The sequence below is a fragment of the Polypterus senegalus genome, chromosome 16 (assembly GCF_016835505.1).
Source record: "Polypterus senegalus isolate Bchr_013 chromosome 16, ASM1683550v1, whole genome shotgun sequence".
Lineage (NCBI taxonomy): Eukaryota > Metazoa > Chordata > Cladistia > Polypteriformes > Polypteridae > Polypterus > Polypterus senegalus.
In genome coordinates this window covers 27348333-27365291 of record NC_053169.1, presented here as the reverse complement: position 1 = coordinate 27365291, position 16959 = coordinate 27348333, and the positions used below count along the sequence as shown (strand labels likewise).

The 16959-nt window shown below is 37.8% G+C and overlaps 1 protein-coding gene across 3 annotated transcripts in view; it reads right to left on the bottom strand.

Moving 5' to 3' along the window:
* The window catches only part of ryr2a (ryanodine receptor 2a (cardiac)), a 612010-nt gene that overhangs the window by 312708 nt on the left and 282343 nt on the right, over window positions 1–16959 (bottom strand). For all 3 annotated transcript variants that reach the window (XM_039738686.1, XM_039738687.1, XM_039738688.1), the window contains exons 6-7: window positions 8329–8407; window positions 5419–5531 (exon numbers count right to left, since the gene is read on the bottom strand). In XM_039738686.1, the coding sequence (XP_039594620.1) occupies window positions 5419–5531; window positions 8329–8407 (192 nt within the window). The remainder of the gene's footprint in view (window positions 1–5418; window positions 5532–8328; window positions 8408–16959) is intronic.

Genomic DNA, 16959 nt, shown 5'->3' with positions numbered 1-16959 from the left:
AAGGACCTAACTGAGGAAATCACTGCACACGATAAATAAAAGACAACATAGCAACAAGAATCCTCCACTTGAGCACTGAGCAACAACAGCAAACAACTGCACATGACATCAGGCATCATCTTTAAAGACTTGATATTGTAAAACTATTTATTTGTGCAACTTGTTAATAACAAGTTAAACCAAACCCCTTCTATGTTATATATTTGTCTGTGTATTTTGTCTGTGGCCTTTATATATACTGTATAAATTGTAGCAGACAGCAGGGGCCCTTGTCCAGCCGGGACACCTCCACGCTGGGAGGACCAGGGGAGCAAGCGTGGCCAAAGTGTTACCTTCCCCGGAGTGCTAGATGGCAGCACCCCTGGGTTGCAACAGTGCCTAGGACTCCCACAGGGCTCTATGGAAGTTGGAGTTTGGTGCAGCCTTGTTGGGATTCGTGGGTGCCGCCAGGGGGTGCTGCAGCAACCGCTGAGCCCTTATGGGTGGTTCTTCTGCCTCACCCGGAAGTGCTGCTAGAAATACATTATCAAGCACCTGGAGCACTTCTGGGGGCATTATAAAAGGGGCCAGTCGACACTATTCAGAGAGCCAGAGTTGGGAGGAGGGAGATGAATATATATATGTATAGGGCGACACAGTGGCGCAGTGGTAGCGCTGCTGCTGCCTTGCAGTTAGGAGACTTGGGTTCGCTTCCTGGGTCCTCCCTGCGTGGAATTTGCATGTTCTCCCCGTGTCTGCATGGGTTTCCTCCGGGTGCTCGGATTTCCCCCCAAGACATGCAGGTTAGGTGCATTGGGGATCCTAAATTGTCCCTAGTGTGTGCTTGGTGTGTGTGCCCTGTGGTGGGCTGGGACCATGCCTGGAGTTTGTTTCCTGCCTTGTGTTGGCTGGGATTGGCTCCAGCAGACCCCTGTGACCCTGTAGTTAGGATATAGCAGGTTGGATAATGGATGGATGGATATATATATATATATATATATATATATATATATATATATATATATATATATATATACATACAGTTAGCATATTTCTATAATTCTTGTGTTCATCAATAAATTGTATTATTCCATTTCTTAAAAACGAGTGTGCTTCAGTTACCGTGATATACAGTGGTGTGAAAAACTATTTGCCCCCTTCCTGATTTCTTATTCTTTTGCATGTTTGTCACACAAAATGTTTCTGATCATCAAACACATTTAACCATTAGTCAAATATAACACAAGTAAACACAAAATGCAGTTTTTAAATGATGGTTTTATTATTTAGGGAAAAAAATCCAAACCTACATGACCCTGTGTGAAAAGTAATTTCCCCTGAACCTAATAACTGGTTGGGCCACCCTTAGCAGCAATAACTGCAATCAAGCGTTTGCGATAACTTGCAATGAGTCTTTTACAGCGCTCTGGAGGAATTTTGGCCCACTCATCTTTGCAGAATTGTTGTAATTCAGCTTTATTTGAGGGTTTTCTAGCATGAACCGCCTTTTTAAGGTCATGCCATAGCATCTCAATTGGATTCAGGTCAGGACTTTGACTAGGCCACTCCAAAGTCTTCATTTTGTTTTTCTTCAGCCATTCAGAGGTGGATTTGCTGGTGTGTTTTGGGTCATTGTCCTGTTGCAGCACCCAAGATCGCTTCAGCTTGAGTTGACGAACAGATGGCGGACATTCTCCTTCAGGATTTTTGGTAGACAGTAGAATTCATGGTTCCATCTATCACAGCAAGCCTTCCAGGTCCTGAAGCAGCAAAACAACCCCTGACCATCACACTACCACCACCATATTTTACTGTTGGTGCTTTACTTTTACTTTTTCTGAAATGCTGTGTTCCTTTTACGCCAGATGTAATGGGACATTTGCCTTCCAAAAAGTTCAACTTTTGTCTCATCAGTCCACAAGGTATTTTCACAAAAGTCTTGGCAATCATTGAGATGTTTCTTAGCAAAATTGAGACGAGCCCTAATGTTCTTTTTGCTTAACAGTGGTTTGCGTCTTGGAAATCTGCCATGCAGGCCGTTTTTGCCCAGTTTCTTTCTTATGGTAGAGTCGTGAACACTGACCTTAATTGAGGTAAGTGAGGCCTGCAGTTCTTTAGACGTTGTCCTGGGGTCTTTTGTGACCTCTCGGATGAGTCGTCTCTGCGCTCTTGGGGTAATTTTGGTCGGCCGGCCACTCCTGGGAAGGTTCACCGCTGTTCCATGTTTTTGCCATTTGTGGATAATGGCTCTCACTGTGGTTCGCTGGAGTCCCAAAGCTTTAGAAATGGCTTTATAACCTTTACCAGACTTATAGATCTCAATTACTTCTGTTCTCATTTGTTCCTGAATTTCTTTGGATCTTGGCATGATGTCTAGCTTTTGAGGTGCTTTTGGTCTACTTCTCTGTGTCAGGCAGCTCCTATTTAAGTGATTTCTTGATTGAAACAGGTGTGGCAGTAATCAGCCCTGGGGGTGGCTACGGAAATTGAACTCAGGTGTGATACACCACAGTTAGGTTATTTTTGAACTAGGGGGCAATTACTTTTTCACACAGGGCCATGTAGGTTTGGATTTTTTCTCCTAAATAATAAAACCATCATTTAAAAACTGCATTTTGTGTTTACTTGTGTTATATTTGACTAATGGTTAAATGTGTTTGATGATCAGAAACATTTTGTGTGACAAACATGCAAAAGAATAAGAAATCAGGAAGGGGGCAAACAGTTTTTCACACCACTGTACAACTAATAACCAGAGGCTGCCTCATATAACAGAGAAAGGAATGGTAAATAAAGAAGAAGTGTTACTAAATGATTTCATTAACTGCTAGCATTGCCAAAGGCAAGACAGATAATTAATTAACCAAAGAGGAGCCTTTTCAAATTATTTAATTAATTACTGGAATTGCTGAAGGCAAGACAAATAATTGATTAACCAGGTTAAATCTATTCCCCATTCCTACAAGACACGATGGTCGTTGCTTTGGTATAAGGCCCCAGAAGATATGTTGTTGACGTCATTGGATGTGTCTCTCTCCAAGTTTTTAGATACTCAAAGAGAAACAACCTTTATGCATTGATTAGTATTGCTGTTTAGTTTTCCAAGTCCTTTACTTTTGCTTTCTGTTTTCTTACTTTGTTTCTTCAATTAGCAGTTTGGTTATAACAAAAGATAGGATTGATTTTTTGTTTTGATTCACTGCTTGTCTTCTGTCTTCTCTCCTGCTCATCTGTTGATAGCAAGGCTAACACATACCTCCAGTTATTGCTTGTTTCTTAGCTTCTACAACTAAATACACCAACTGGGTAATGCTCAGGCGCTGCCCTGTGCCCCTTTCTGAGTTTAGGCTCTGTTCTTTTGATTGCCTTTTCTTTTCTTTTTAGGTTCAATTAATATGCTTTGAGGCAATCATGCTAGATATTTATAAAGAAAATCTAGACAATGTTCATGTTTTTTGTGACCAGATTTGGTAGTTTTTTTTACCTGATTTAGATACTGTAGTACTAGGGTGTTGTACCGTGTTAGCCATTATGAATGTAGAGAAGAGCCAAGCAAAATGACACCTTTTATTGGCTAACTAAAAAGATTACAATATGCAAGCTTTCGAGGCAACTCAGGCCCCTTCTTCAGGCAAGATGTAATCATATAAATTCTCATCATTTTTAATGGGTGATTTAAATATTCACAGAGATGTGGAAACTGACATCTTTATCAGATATTTTACACAACTGCTAAACTTAGTCGGGTTGGTACTAACTCATCATCACTATCATGCATTAGGTCTAATCCCTACTTCTTATGGTTTATCAAGTGTTTTGCCCTTGGCTCACGTAAAGTTTTCTTTAATTGTAATATTTTTGCTGCCTTTGGAATATTAAGTTGGTTTGAATATGTAATTATTTAAAGTCTAAATGTTTCTTTCCTGGGCGGCACGGTGGCGCAGTGCTAGCGCTGCTGCCTCGCAGTTAGGAGACCCGGGTTCGCTTCCCGGGTCCTCCCTGCGTGGAGTTTGCATGTTCTCCCCGTGTCTGCGTGGGTTTCCTCCGGGCGCTCCGGTTTCCTCCCACAATCCAAAAGACATGCAGGTTAGGTGGATTGGCGATTCTAAATTGGCCCTAGTGTGTGCTGTTTGTGTGTGTCCTGAAGTGGGTTGGCACCCTGCTCAGGGTTGTTTCCTGCCTTGCGCCCTGTGTTGGCTGGGATTGGCTCCAGCAGACCCCCGTGACCCTGTATTCGGATTCAGCGGGTTGGAAAATGGATGGATGGATGTTTCTTTCCTTTTCATACTGTTTTATAATATTTTGGATTTCAATTTAGTTTGTTTTTTTATTTAATACTTAATTTACCAATGTACTCATAAATTATGTTAGGCATTTATTACATGTTATTTCTGTTTTTTTATAGTTCACCTATTTTATGAAAAAAAGGACTTTTACTAGGGTTTAAAATATTTTTATACTCAATCCCTGTGGAAGCTTGTTAAGGTGATCACGAAATGTTTATACTGTTTCCCCACCTACTGTCCATCTGGGACATGCTGCATACATATGGGCCATACAGAAACTTTCAAAATTGCATTTGCAGAGTCAGTGTAGCATTCTTTTTGCATGGAGGCTGCCTCTGTGGTACCCCTTTACTTGGACCTGCTGTATTTCATCACAAATGTCAATGCTTTCTTGAATCACTGCACCTGATATTAAAACAGCATGTCTGCTCCTTACTTCTTGGCATAAGTATTGATGAAAGTCTCGTGTGTTACAAGGGATGGCTGCCATGGATGCAGTACATTGAATGCAAACGGGTACGATTCAGTATCAAGTTATACATGCCGTACAAAGCCAGGTTTGGGTGCATCTGGAACTCGATATTTTACAGTGGAAAAGAGGGACCTGTTAGGACCAAGCAGGAAGGTAATTTCAGTCAGTACAGCATCGAGTCAGGAAAAATGTGGATGTCGCAATGCCTTGCACTGTAGTAGGCTACAATAACTAAATAGCAGTGTTGATTATGCGGGACAGACACTGACATTCTACCTTTTCATGTGCAAGCAGTGGAAAAAATATTACAAAAAAAATCATTTAAAATCTGCTTGAATAGTGCCTATGTGCATTCGAGATGGTTTCAAAACATATAACACGAAACAAATATACTAAATCTAAATGAGTACGACAATGAACACTGTACATACTCTTCCTACTGTGACTATGTTGATGTTTAGGTATTTACAGGTCTCTATTACACATTATAACGTTTTAGCTCATTTTCTGGGGGAAAACAATTTTTTTTATTAATATCCTTAGCATTACCATAAAAATGACTTGCTTTTAGTTCTATTTAATCGTCGTAAGTACTATGTCCGTATTAGTCTATTTATGCATTCATACATTATATGAATACAATTACTTAAACCATAGATGGAGACTGTACAGGTAACTCACCAGATATCTTTCCGAGGAAACACTGACTAGGATAAGGTCATCACCCACTCGTACTTTTTCACCTTCTGACCTTTGCTTGGAGGCAGGGTGAATAGTCCACCAGCAGGCCTCACCTATGAAGAAGAAAATACATTTGTCAGCTATAGATACAAACAAGCAGTAAGGCGGATTAAAACAATGTAAAATAATTTAAAATTCATGCATCGTTTAATTAATAGTCAAGCATAAGAAGTATCTTTCAATTGGTATGTTAATAAATTGATTACTGTATTCATATACATAACATATTATACTGTGACCATCTACTCGCCTATCAAATAAGCCTTATACAAGTGGCCAGTCTTACCAATTTACCTATCCTTGGTAATTAACCTGACAAACAGTCAGTAAATAGACTTTAAAAAGGACCTGGAGGGGAAAAAAAACACAAAGAAATTCATCTATTTTCTGAACTTTCTGTTTTCGTTAGACAACTTAACCTACCTTGCCTGCTGGTGGTGGTCGGAAGGATTGGTGGCGCCAGTGTTCAGCAGCCTCACTTCTGTCAGTGTGCCCCAGGGCAGCTGTGGCTACATAGTAGCTTATCATCACCAATGGGTGAATGACTGTTGTGTTGTAAAGCGCCTAGGGGGGTTCTTGAACTCTAGTTAGGCGCTATATCAAATACAGGCCTTTTACCATTTACTCTAACAAATCTGAGATACCCAGATTGGGATGCCAGTCCATCAAACTGAATAATCATTCACACTCCTGCTCTCACTTATACCAGTCTCCAATCAACCTAACACACACACACACACACACACCATTAGGATTAGGAAGTAAACTGGAGCACTCAGAAAAAAACATAAATAAATAAAGCAGGGAGAAAATATTAACTGCACAAAGACCAAGCCAAGCTTCTATATACTAATATGTTTCAATCAGTACTTGTTAGATTTTTGTTAGTAGGTTTTACAGAAGGAACAGATAATTTTCTAGCTATGCTCTGTAGCCTTTAGTGATGTTCTGAATGTACTGATTACACTAAATGAGAAAGAAAATAAAGTTAATCAGCGTCTGCACATTGAGAGGCTTACAGTATGTGCAGTAATATCAAGCCCCTTGAAGATGCCAGATGAAGTAAATTATTTATAATTTTAAAAATAAAAACATATTTTAGTGCTTCAGGTTAAAGGCTGCAATAGTGGACTGGTGCTTAAAATGCTGGAGTCTGTGCCTATCAATAATAATAATAAAAAAAAATTAATTACATTTATATAGTGCTTTTCTCACTACTCAAAGTGCTTTACATAGACAGGGGAACCACTTCATCCACCACCAATGTGCAGCACCCATGTGGTTGATGACAAAGTATCCATTATAGTGCCAGTACACTCACCTATTACATGATGAATGGGTTAGAGACATAGCCAATGAGAGACAAGGGATAATTAGTGAGCCAGAATGAACGAGGACATGATGGGCAATTTAGCCAGGACAATGCGATAAACCCTAATCTTTTCAAAAGATGTCCAGGTATCTTTGATGACCACAGAGAGTCAGGACCTCGGTTGTACGGTTATATGTCTCATCTCAAGGCCACCGCCATATTTACAGCACGGTGTCCCATCACTATACTGGGGCATTGGGATCCACACCCAGACCACAGGGTAAGCACCTCCTGCTGGCCTCACCAATACCTCTTCCAGCAGCAACTCAAACTTTACCTAGATGGCCTTTGATCCAAGTAATGGCCAAGGCCAAACATGCTCAGCTTCAGGTGGATGACCTGTTCTGAAATGTAGGTGGTATGGCTGCTGACAATAATGTATGTGTTTTATTTGTTAATGTTCTGACTCCATTCAGAATAGGTGCAGACAAGATTTTTGAGAGGAGAACCAAGAAACAAATTGTTGTCAAGTCAAAGCAAAGCTCAAAACCAGCAGTCAAAACTCTAGTGGCAAGTTAAGGGAAATGCCAAAAATTGAAGTCAAAGGGAAGCTCCAAATGGCAAAAGAAAGCACAATAAAGCAAGAGTGCACAAATATTTATAAATATCCACAAACTCAGAAAATCAAGGAAGTGCAATGCAGGTTTATATATCTGTCATATTGCTGGTATGATAGGCTCAACTTCCAGGGACACATCTTTAGCAGCACGACTCCATGTGCTGGCAGTACCATCAAACAAAATGCTGACATCAGAAAATCCATCCATCCATTTTCCAACCTGCTGAATCCAAACACAGGGTCACGGGGGTCTGCTGGAGCCAATCCCAGCCAACACAGGGCACAAGGCAGGGACCCACCCCGGGCAGGGTGCCAACCCACCGCAGGACATGGGAAAATAATAAACCAAATTCAACACTGTGAGAATGACCTTACTCAGAAGAAACAGTAATATTTTCTAATTCATCATGATTTCAAAACTATGAAAAGTCAAAAATATTTATATAGAAAAATTCCTTTAACTAAGAAAAAATAATTATAAAGAACTAGTATCATAACAGTCAGTAAACAAAATGCTATTTTTACATTAAAGAAGTCCTAATATATATAGTGATCTGCTGCATGTCTTTAATTTGCTAATCAATCAAGGTGTTTAGAAGTTGCAGCACGTATTTAAAGTCCACACACAAACAAACAATAAAACCTTGAATTTGTCTCAATTCCTATTTGTTACTTCTGATAAAGTCTCTGTTTCTTTATTTGGTTTAATAACCACCGTCAGACATAATGCTCAGTCTCACTAGCCACCTGTTACATATTTAATGTGAAAAATAAATGCAAAGACGACAAGTAAATTAAAAATTTGCACGCCTAAAACTCCCACAGTATGAATATAACAACACATCTTCATGTAAGACAATGATGGAGTTGCTAAGAACCAATCAAGTGTGTGTCATGACACAGACGTGATATAACATACCTGTTGTATCTTCTTGTAGTCCTACATCGAAAGCCAGTTTGTCAGTTGAAGAGCGTGAGGTGGACAAACAACAAAGATACTGAAAGCAAAGGTAACAGTTAAATTCTAATGGTAAATACTTATAGTATGCCTGTACTCAAGATTTTACCTTTTTTGTATGTGCATATTTATTATTTTATTATTCTGGTTATAGAAAATACACTTTCAGAGCATAAACACAGCATATGTCAAGCCAATTTTCAGAACTGGCATGAAGAATCAACTTCCTACAACTGAAACAAAACAATTCCATGCATTGTGTTTAAATTATGGATTTACAGTACAGTATATGGGTTTACTAAAATTAAGGGATTCATGTATATAGCCAGGGTAACCAAGTGGCTCCATATATAAAAACACTACAACTGAGCATGCACATTATTTTTCCTTACTACAGTTTAATAAGAAAGCACTCATATAAATTATCACAATCAGATAAATTAATAAATGGCAAATTTCATAAAAAGCACTAAAATTATGTTTAACACATCCAGTTAATAATAGAGAAAGAGAGAGGCTTGGACGGATTTGTTTCCATCAGATGCATAATGCAGATAATGGTCAGCCTGGAAGGAATAAAATATATTTCTGCAATGAAGATAAAATACAATTATAAAAAATGCAATTATAAAGTTCAGAATAATTCAATGATACAAAAAGGACACATCTTGTATAATACGCTACCATGGCTGTTCGTTTGTCTGTCCAGGATTTTAAATCACCTGTAGCTCGCAAACCGTTTCACCTATTGACTTGACATTGGTACACGTATACTACGTGACATCTACTATCCGCTTTCGGGGTGATGATTTGTATTCCTCTTTTTATTTTTATTTTATTTATTGTAGAATCAACTCTCGGCAGCGCGCAGCAGGGCGGCTGTGTGACGCATGCATATGGGCACCGTTCTTGTTCCCTACCACCCTCGCTAATCATTCTTGAGGCAGATTGAAGACTCAAGTGCCAATTTAAGTGAAAAATTAAAGAAAACGTACTAAGTATTTGCAACACAAAAACTAAATTAATCAGTTTTAACGCAAAATGGAAGAAGAGAAGCAGCAGGCCGCTAGGGTGGAGAAAAGAAGAGCTGCTCAGGAACCAGCAAGTGCATCAACCTCTGAGTAAATGAATGCTAAACATACAGAGAAAAAAGATGAAAACTAGGAATGCTCAAGTCAAGTGTATTCACTGCATGTTATCGTGCAGTACGCCGTTACTGGTCTTTAAATATATGCTGAAAAATAATTTGTACTAAAATTACATTTGAATTTGACACTTATAGGTGCAGGTCATAAAATTAGAATATCATGACAAAGTTGATTTATTTCAGTAATTCCATTCAAAAAGTGAAACTTGTATATTAGATTCATTCATTACACACAAACTGATGTATTTCAAATGTTTATTTATTTTAATTTTGATGATTATAACTGACAACTAACGAAAGTCGTAAATTCAGTATCTTGGAAAATTAGAATATAAATTAAGACCAATGCAAAAAAAGGAATTTTAGAAATGTTGGCCAACTGAAAGGTATGAACATGAAAAGTATGAGCATGTACAGCACTCAATATTTAGTTGGGGCTCCATTGGCCTGGATTACTGCAGCAATGCGGCGTGGCATGGAGTCGATCAGTCTGTGGCACTGCTCAGGTGTTATGAGAGCCCATGTTGCTCTGATAGTGGCCTTCAGCTCTTCTGAATTGTTGGGTCTGGCGAATTGCATCTTCCTCTTCACAATACCCCATAGATTTTCTGTGGAGTTAAGGTCAGGCAAGTTTGCTGGCCAATCAAGAACAGGGATACCATGGTCCTTAAACCAGGTACTGGTAGCTTTGGCACTGTGTGCTTGTGCCAGGTCCTGTTGGAAAATGAAATCTGCATCTCCATAAAGTTTGTCAGCAGCAGGAAGCATGAAGTGCTCTAAAACTTCCTGGTAGATGGCTGCGTTGACCTTGGACCTCAGAAAACACAATGGACCAACACCAGCAGATGACATGGCACCCCAAACCATCACTGACTGTGGAAACTTTACACTGGACCTCAAGCAACGTGGATTCTGTGCCTCTCCTCTCTTCCTCCAGACTCTGGGACCTTGATTTCCAAAGGAAATGCACAATTTACTTTCATCAGAGAACATAACTTTGGATCACTCAGCAGCAGTATTGTCTTTAGCCCAGGCGAGACGCTTCTGATGCCGTCTTTTGTTTAAGAGTTGCTTGACACAAGGAATGCGACAGCTGAAACCCATGTCTTGCATACGTCTGTGCGTGGTGGTTCTTGAAGCACTGACTCCAGCTGCAGTCCACTCTTTGTGAATCTCCCCCACAGTTTTGAATGGGTTTTGTTTCACAATCCTCTCCAGGGTGCGGTTATCCCTATTGCTTGTACACTTTTTTCTACCACATCTTGTCCTTCCCTTCGCCTCTCTATTAATGTGCTTGGACACAGAGCTCTGTGAACAGCCAGCCTCTTTAGCAATGACCTTTTGTGTCTTGCCCTCCTTGTGCAAGGTGTCAATGGTCGTCTTTTGGACAACTGTCAAGTCAGCAGTCTTCCCCATGATTGTGTAGCCTATAGAACTCGACTGAGAGACCATTTAAAGACTTTTGCAGGTGTTTGGAGTTAATTAGCTGATTAGAGTGTGGCACCAGGTGTCTTCAATATTGAACCTTTTCACAATATTCTAATTTTCCGAGATACTGAATTTGGGACTTTCATTAGTTGTCAGTTATAATCATGAAAATTAAAAGATATAAACATTTGAAATACATCAGTCTGTGTGTAATGAATGAATCTAATCTACAAGTTTCACTTTTTGAATGGAATTACTGAAATAAATCAACTTTGTCATGATATTCTAATTTTATGACTGGCACCTGTACATCTAGAAATAAGTTATACATTTTTAAGGAAGATGTGTTTTTTATTGTCCTGCTAAATTATGTAAAGTTTAAATAAATCTCCCATAAAATATAAGTGCCATCGAGTTAAATGTAGCTTTCACTTCAGCCTTTATTTCTCCAAAGGAAAAAAAAAATATCTTTGCTTTGGTAGTACCAGAAAATATGCTGCTCACTCTCACTCATTTTCATGTTTATTTATCTAATTGTATAAATCACATTGCAATGAATGATACACAGAGCAAACAAGAAATCGATCAATACTACATTCATTATATTTATGTTCTCTATCAAAAACAAATCAAACATTTGTCAGCATGTTCTGAAAAATATCTGAACCATTCATGACAGAGAAAAACGTGATATTTTCCTTATTTAAAGTAAAATATACACCCTTTTTCCACTGAGCTTTGGAAGATGAAATAGGATACTTCCAACTGAGCAAGGTAAAATAAAATGAAGAGTGAGAAGTGTGGTTGAAGAAGTCACAACACATTTTCATGATTGATTACACTATCTGGTATTACCCTGAATAATGCTTTTAGAAGATCTGAGTAATTAATAAATTCAAAACTACTTGACAAATAAACATAGATTGTTTTCCCAATATGATTTGAGTACAAGGTATTCCCAAAACATATCCTAGCAAGGCAGGCACTTAATGGTACAGTTTACATTTCTTGTCTTGTCCTAGATATTAATTTTAGTTGAGATAGTAGAGTGTGTGCAATGTACAATTTTAATTGAAGTACTGCAAGGTATGCACAAATTGAGTGTATAGAATGCCTATGGCTAATTTACATTCATTATTTAAAATTCTGATCAAAAGGTCTCATTATGCACCTTACTTAAGATCATATAGTGGTGCGCTCTTTGAGGTAAATTGGTAGATCCTGGACATGTTGCCTATATCATCATAGTCACTACAGTGCAACTTTTAATCCTTGCTATTGACGGAAGGTTAGTAAAGTCAGGATCTCTTTCAAACAAAGTTTAAAATTTCCAAATAGTAGCAGAAGTGTGTGACTAGAAGACTGAATATGTAATTTAAACTTCCAAAGAATGCAAACATATTGGCAATGTAGAGACCTCTATGGGTGCAGATACCAAATAATATCTGCAGTTCCTACAAAAAGTCATCCCCTTGGAAGATTTCACATTTTATTACCATACAACATTGAATCAGCATTGATAGACATTGATTTAATTTGGCTTTTTGATACTGATTAACAGAAAAAAGACTCTTTAATGTCAAATTGAAACTGATCTCTGCAAGTTGATCAAAATTAATTACAATCCAAATGTAATATTGAGCACATAAGTTTTCATGTCCGTATTTAGTAGATGTACCTTTGGAAGCAATTCTGTGTGAATAGGAACAGCTTTGCACATCTGACACTACATTTTTTCCGCATTCTTTGCAAAACTGCTCAAGCTCAAGTTGCATGGGGAAAGTGAGGAAACAGCCTTTTTTAAGTCCAGTCATAAATTCTCAATTAGACTGAGATCTGTGTCTTGCCATTCCAGGGCATTAACATTATTATTTTTAGGTGACTCCCATGTCATTTTGGCTTTATGCTTGGGGTGACTGTCTTATTGGAATACCAATCTTCTTCCAAGACCTCTTCTCTGTGAGCTGTGTTGTATTTGTTGGCTTGCGACTGTGGTATCATCAGCAGATTCAATCATGGAGTTTGTGTTGTGTTTGGCCATACAATCGTAGTTGTACAAGGAGTACAAAAGGAGACTCAGCATGCTACACTGTGAAGTTCCTCTGTTGAGGTTCATACTGCGCCTGTAGTTTGCAAGTGAACATCTAAACAATCCTGGTGAATTTTGGAAACAAGTCCTGTGGACTGATGTAATCAAAATAGAACTTTATGGCCACAATGTGCAAAGGCATGTTTGGAGAAAAAAGGGTGCCAAACTCCAGGAAAGGAACACGTCTCCAAACTATGAAGCACGGTGGTGAATCGATCAGCTTTTGCGCTTATGTTGCAGCCAGTGGCAGAGGGAACATGTTATTGGTAGAGGGAAGAATGGATTTATATAAATACCAGGAAATCCTGAAAGCAAACATCTCACCATCTGTAAAAAAGTTGAAGTTAAAAAGAGAATGGGTCCTACAACAAGGTAATGATCCAAAACATATCTCAAAATCTACAATGGAATTCCTCAAGAGGTGCAAGCTGATGGTTTTGCCACGGCCCTCACAGTCACAGCATTGAATGGGCTAAAAAATGTCCAAGTAAGAACTGAAAGACTCTTATCTGGTTACAAAAAGCTTTTATAAGCAGTGATACTTGCCAAAGGGGATGTTACTAAATCAGGTGCTTCAGGCCCTTTTAATTTTTTTTGTTATTTTGTATCTGTGAATGATGGAAATAAAAATGCAATCTTGCATAAAATATTAAAGAAATGTGTCATCTTCAACTTTATGCCTTTCGGTGATCAGTTCATCTTCTGCTCACTTAACTATTCACAGTAACAGACATTTTAAGCATGGGAGCCAAAACATTTGGATGCCATTTTAGGTTCCTACTCCAGTTCACGTCTACATGCTTATATGAAAGTACATTTTCAACTGTCACTCCAACAGAAACAAAATATCAAAATAGGAAGCCTACATTAAAGCTATGTTTAACGATCCTGACACCACATAATAGTGATTTGTGCCACAGAATGAAGCACATTCTCCTTATTTACATTTGCAATTTCCATAAATGTTTTTAATATAATGTTTTAATGTCTCATTTGTAGCATCAGATGTAGTATCTGATCCTGAAGGGAGATATGTGATTGTCACGGGCAACTTGTTTAATTGTAAAGTGATTTTGATAAATGTTTATGCACCTAATGTCGATGATAAGGAATTCATGCAAAATGTATTTGCATCCATTCCCAACGTGAACACTCATAAAATTATAATGGTTGGGGACTTTAATTGTGTTTTAAACCCACTCTTAGATAGGACTCCTGTCACAGGGGGGATGACATCTAACACAGCTAAGGCAATTACACAGTTTGTAACTGACCACAACTTATCAGACCCCTGGAGGTTTCTAAACCCAAACTCAAGAACATATTTGATCTATTCACTAGTACATCATTGCTACTCAAGAATTGATTATTTCTTTATAGATAATAATTTCTTGCCAAAGCATACAATTATTCAACTCAAAAGGATATATCGAGCACATCTGTCTCACTTAAAACTGTCCAAAATGTTCCCAGGTCAAGATCCAACCTGCGAACACTGCAATCAAGTCCCAGCCTCACTGTGTCAAATGTTCTGGGCCTGCACCAAATGAACATTATTTTGGACCAAAATTTTTAAGTGCCATTCAGACAGCCTTGGTGTCACAATTCCTGCTAACCCATTAACAGCTGTGTTTGGGGTTCTTCCAGATGGGCTTAAAGTGGAGAAGGACAAACAAACTGTGATTGCCTTTACTACACTATTGGCACGCAGACTTATTTTGCTAAATTGGAAGAATCCTAACTCTCCACTTTTAAGTCAGTGGGAAACCGATGTTTTATACTATTTGAAATTGGAAAACATCAAATTCTCAGTTAGACGATCAGTACAGAATTTTTTCAAAACCTGGCAGGATCTAATCAATAATATTTTAGAATAAGCTCCTAAAGCACCGAGGAAGCAATTCCTTACACATTTCTTTTTCTTCTCCATTTATCTCTATTGCCCTTTTAAACTAATCAATTTAGGTATGTTTACAAGGTTTAAGTTTTACTCCATTGGCCATGCTCTCTTTCTTAGGGGTGGGGGGTAAATTTGTTTTCATCCTATTTTTTTTTTTTGTAAAAATTGATCTATTTGTATGGAATGATTACAATAAAATTAATAAAATTAAAAAAAAGTTTTTAATAGTACATGAATATACCTGTATACTGTAGATGTGTAAATTATATATGTAAATGTGTATATTATATATATATATATATATATATATATATATATATATATATATATATATATATATATATATATATATATCTTGATTAAGATATAACTGATTTTTTGTAATTTCTTTTTTTACATTTTCATTTTTATTGTATAGGGTTCCACAGTCCAAAAAGTTTAAGAAACACTGAGCTAATGTAAGATGCAGAGATGACTTACCATCTTCATTGATGCATTCCATTATATGGCATAATTAAATTTGAAAATATCGTTTAGTTTTTTATAACTATAACTTCAAAATATTATAACAGTTCTGAGAAAAGCAAAGATAAATGGTTAGAATACTATTATGTTTGATTTAATTCCAAATCCAGAAATCCTACTGAATTCTTCCATAAGCATCAATATGTGTGTCAATGTGTAACAGTCCAGATATGTGTAGCAGCAGGGAGCTGTGCAAGAGCCATTATAATTCTGGACACATACCAGCATGCTACAGCAACTCAGAAGATGTAACATCTGCAAAGCATGGGGAGGTCTCTCTTTATGGCCCACCAAGATAGGACAGCATCTTTCTAACCTGAAGCGTCTAGGTTTGTGACTGGCAGACAGTGCTTAGCTACAACATCAGGAATTCCTGGTCTAAGACACAGTGATGAGTATAGATTAGTAATATAGTGTCGTGAATGTGTGTTGGAGACATCCTACACCTTATTTGCTCCATTTGGAAATTTTCAGCTATTCATTTTTGTGTAATTGTATAGCATATGGTTATTCTGAGACAGAAATTGAAATAAATTGGCAAAAAACAGACATTTCAACTATAAACAGGTTAATTGTTCAAAATAAATAGAATTAAGATCATTTGTATATTATATACAATGCATATTGTGATTGGTTTCAAGATTTTGCTTTTCTACTTCTCAGATCCTTCTAATGAATAATGTCCAATGCTTACTTCTGCATGTCAGCTCATATTGTCTTTCCTAGTCCCTGATCATCCTTTGATCAGATACTAGTCAGATTTTAAATATTTTAAGTATTTTTTAAATACTTTTCTACATCCTGAGGCGGAAGTCATAGCTCTTCGACCGAAAGATTGTGTTTAATCTCTGCAGGTGTCTTGGAACATGTTTTATTTCACAAGGGCAAATCAAATTCATGGGAAAGATGAAAAGAGTAGTGCCATATACTGTACATTATTGGATGGTGACAGTGAAGCGAGAGCAAAGTCCTCAGGCCATGTTTTCATTTACCAGTTAGTCTTCAGCTTCACCTTTGGTAATAAGTGTCGGCAGTGACAGAAAAAAGTCAGTTGTTAGTACAACCTGCTTAAGAGGTTCCTCTGCTGTGTTGCTTATTCATTCTCTGAAACAAGGTCATGTGTTTGAAAATCCCAGAGGATCTTAGAATGGAAAAAAACTCATCCACTAAATCAAGAGAAGACAAAAAAAAATGCTCTAAGCAGCTGGTGAGTATTTCCACAGTTGGTACTGTATATCTAAACGTAGCCCACTGTGAAGAGATCCAGACACAGACTCAGAACACAGTGGATAGACCATATCTGGCAGATGACCTAAGAGTACCCAGATATTACCTGGACGGAGCTGGAGACTGGAGTTCAGGAAGATCAGTCTGATCAATTAGGTTATTGCCATTGAGTCCCTTACAGGAGAAGTAAGTTAATCTTAATATATTTATGTTCTTGACAGCTTTCATCATCATGGCATGATTATAATGGAAATTCACATAGTACAGCAAAAAGAA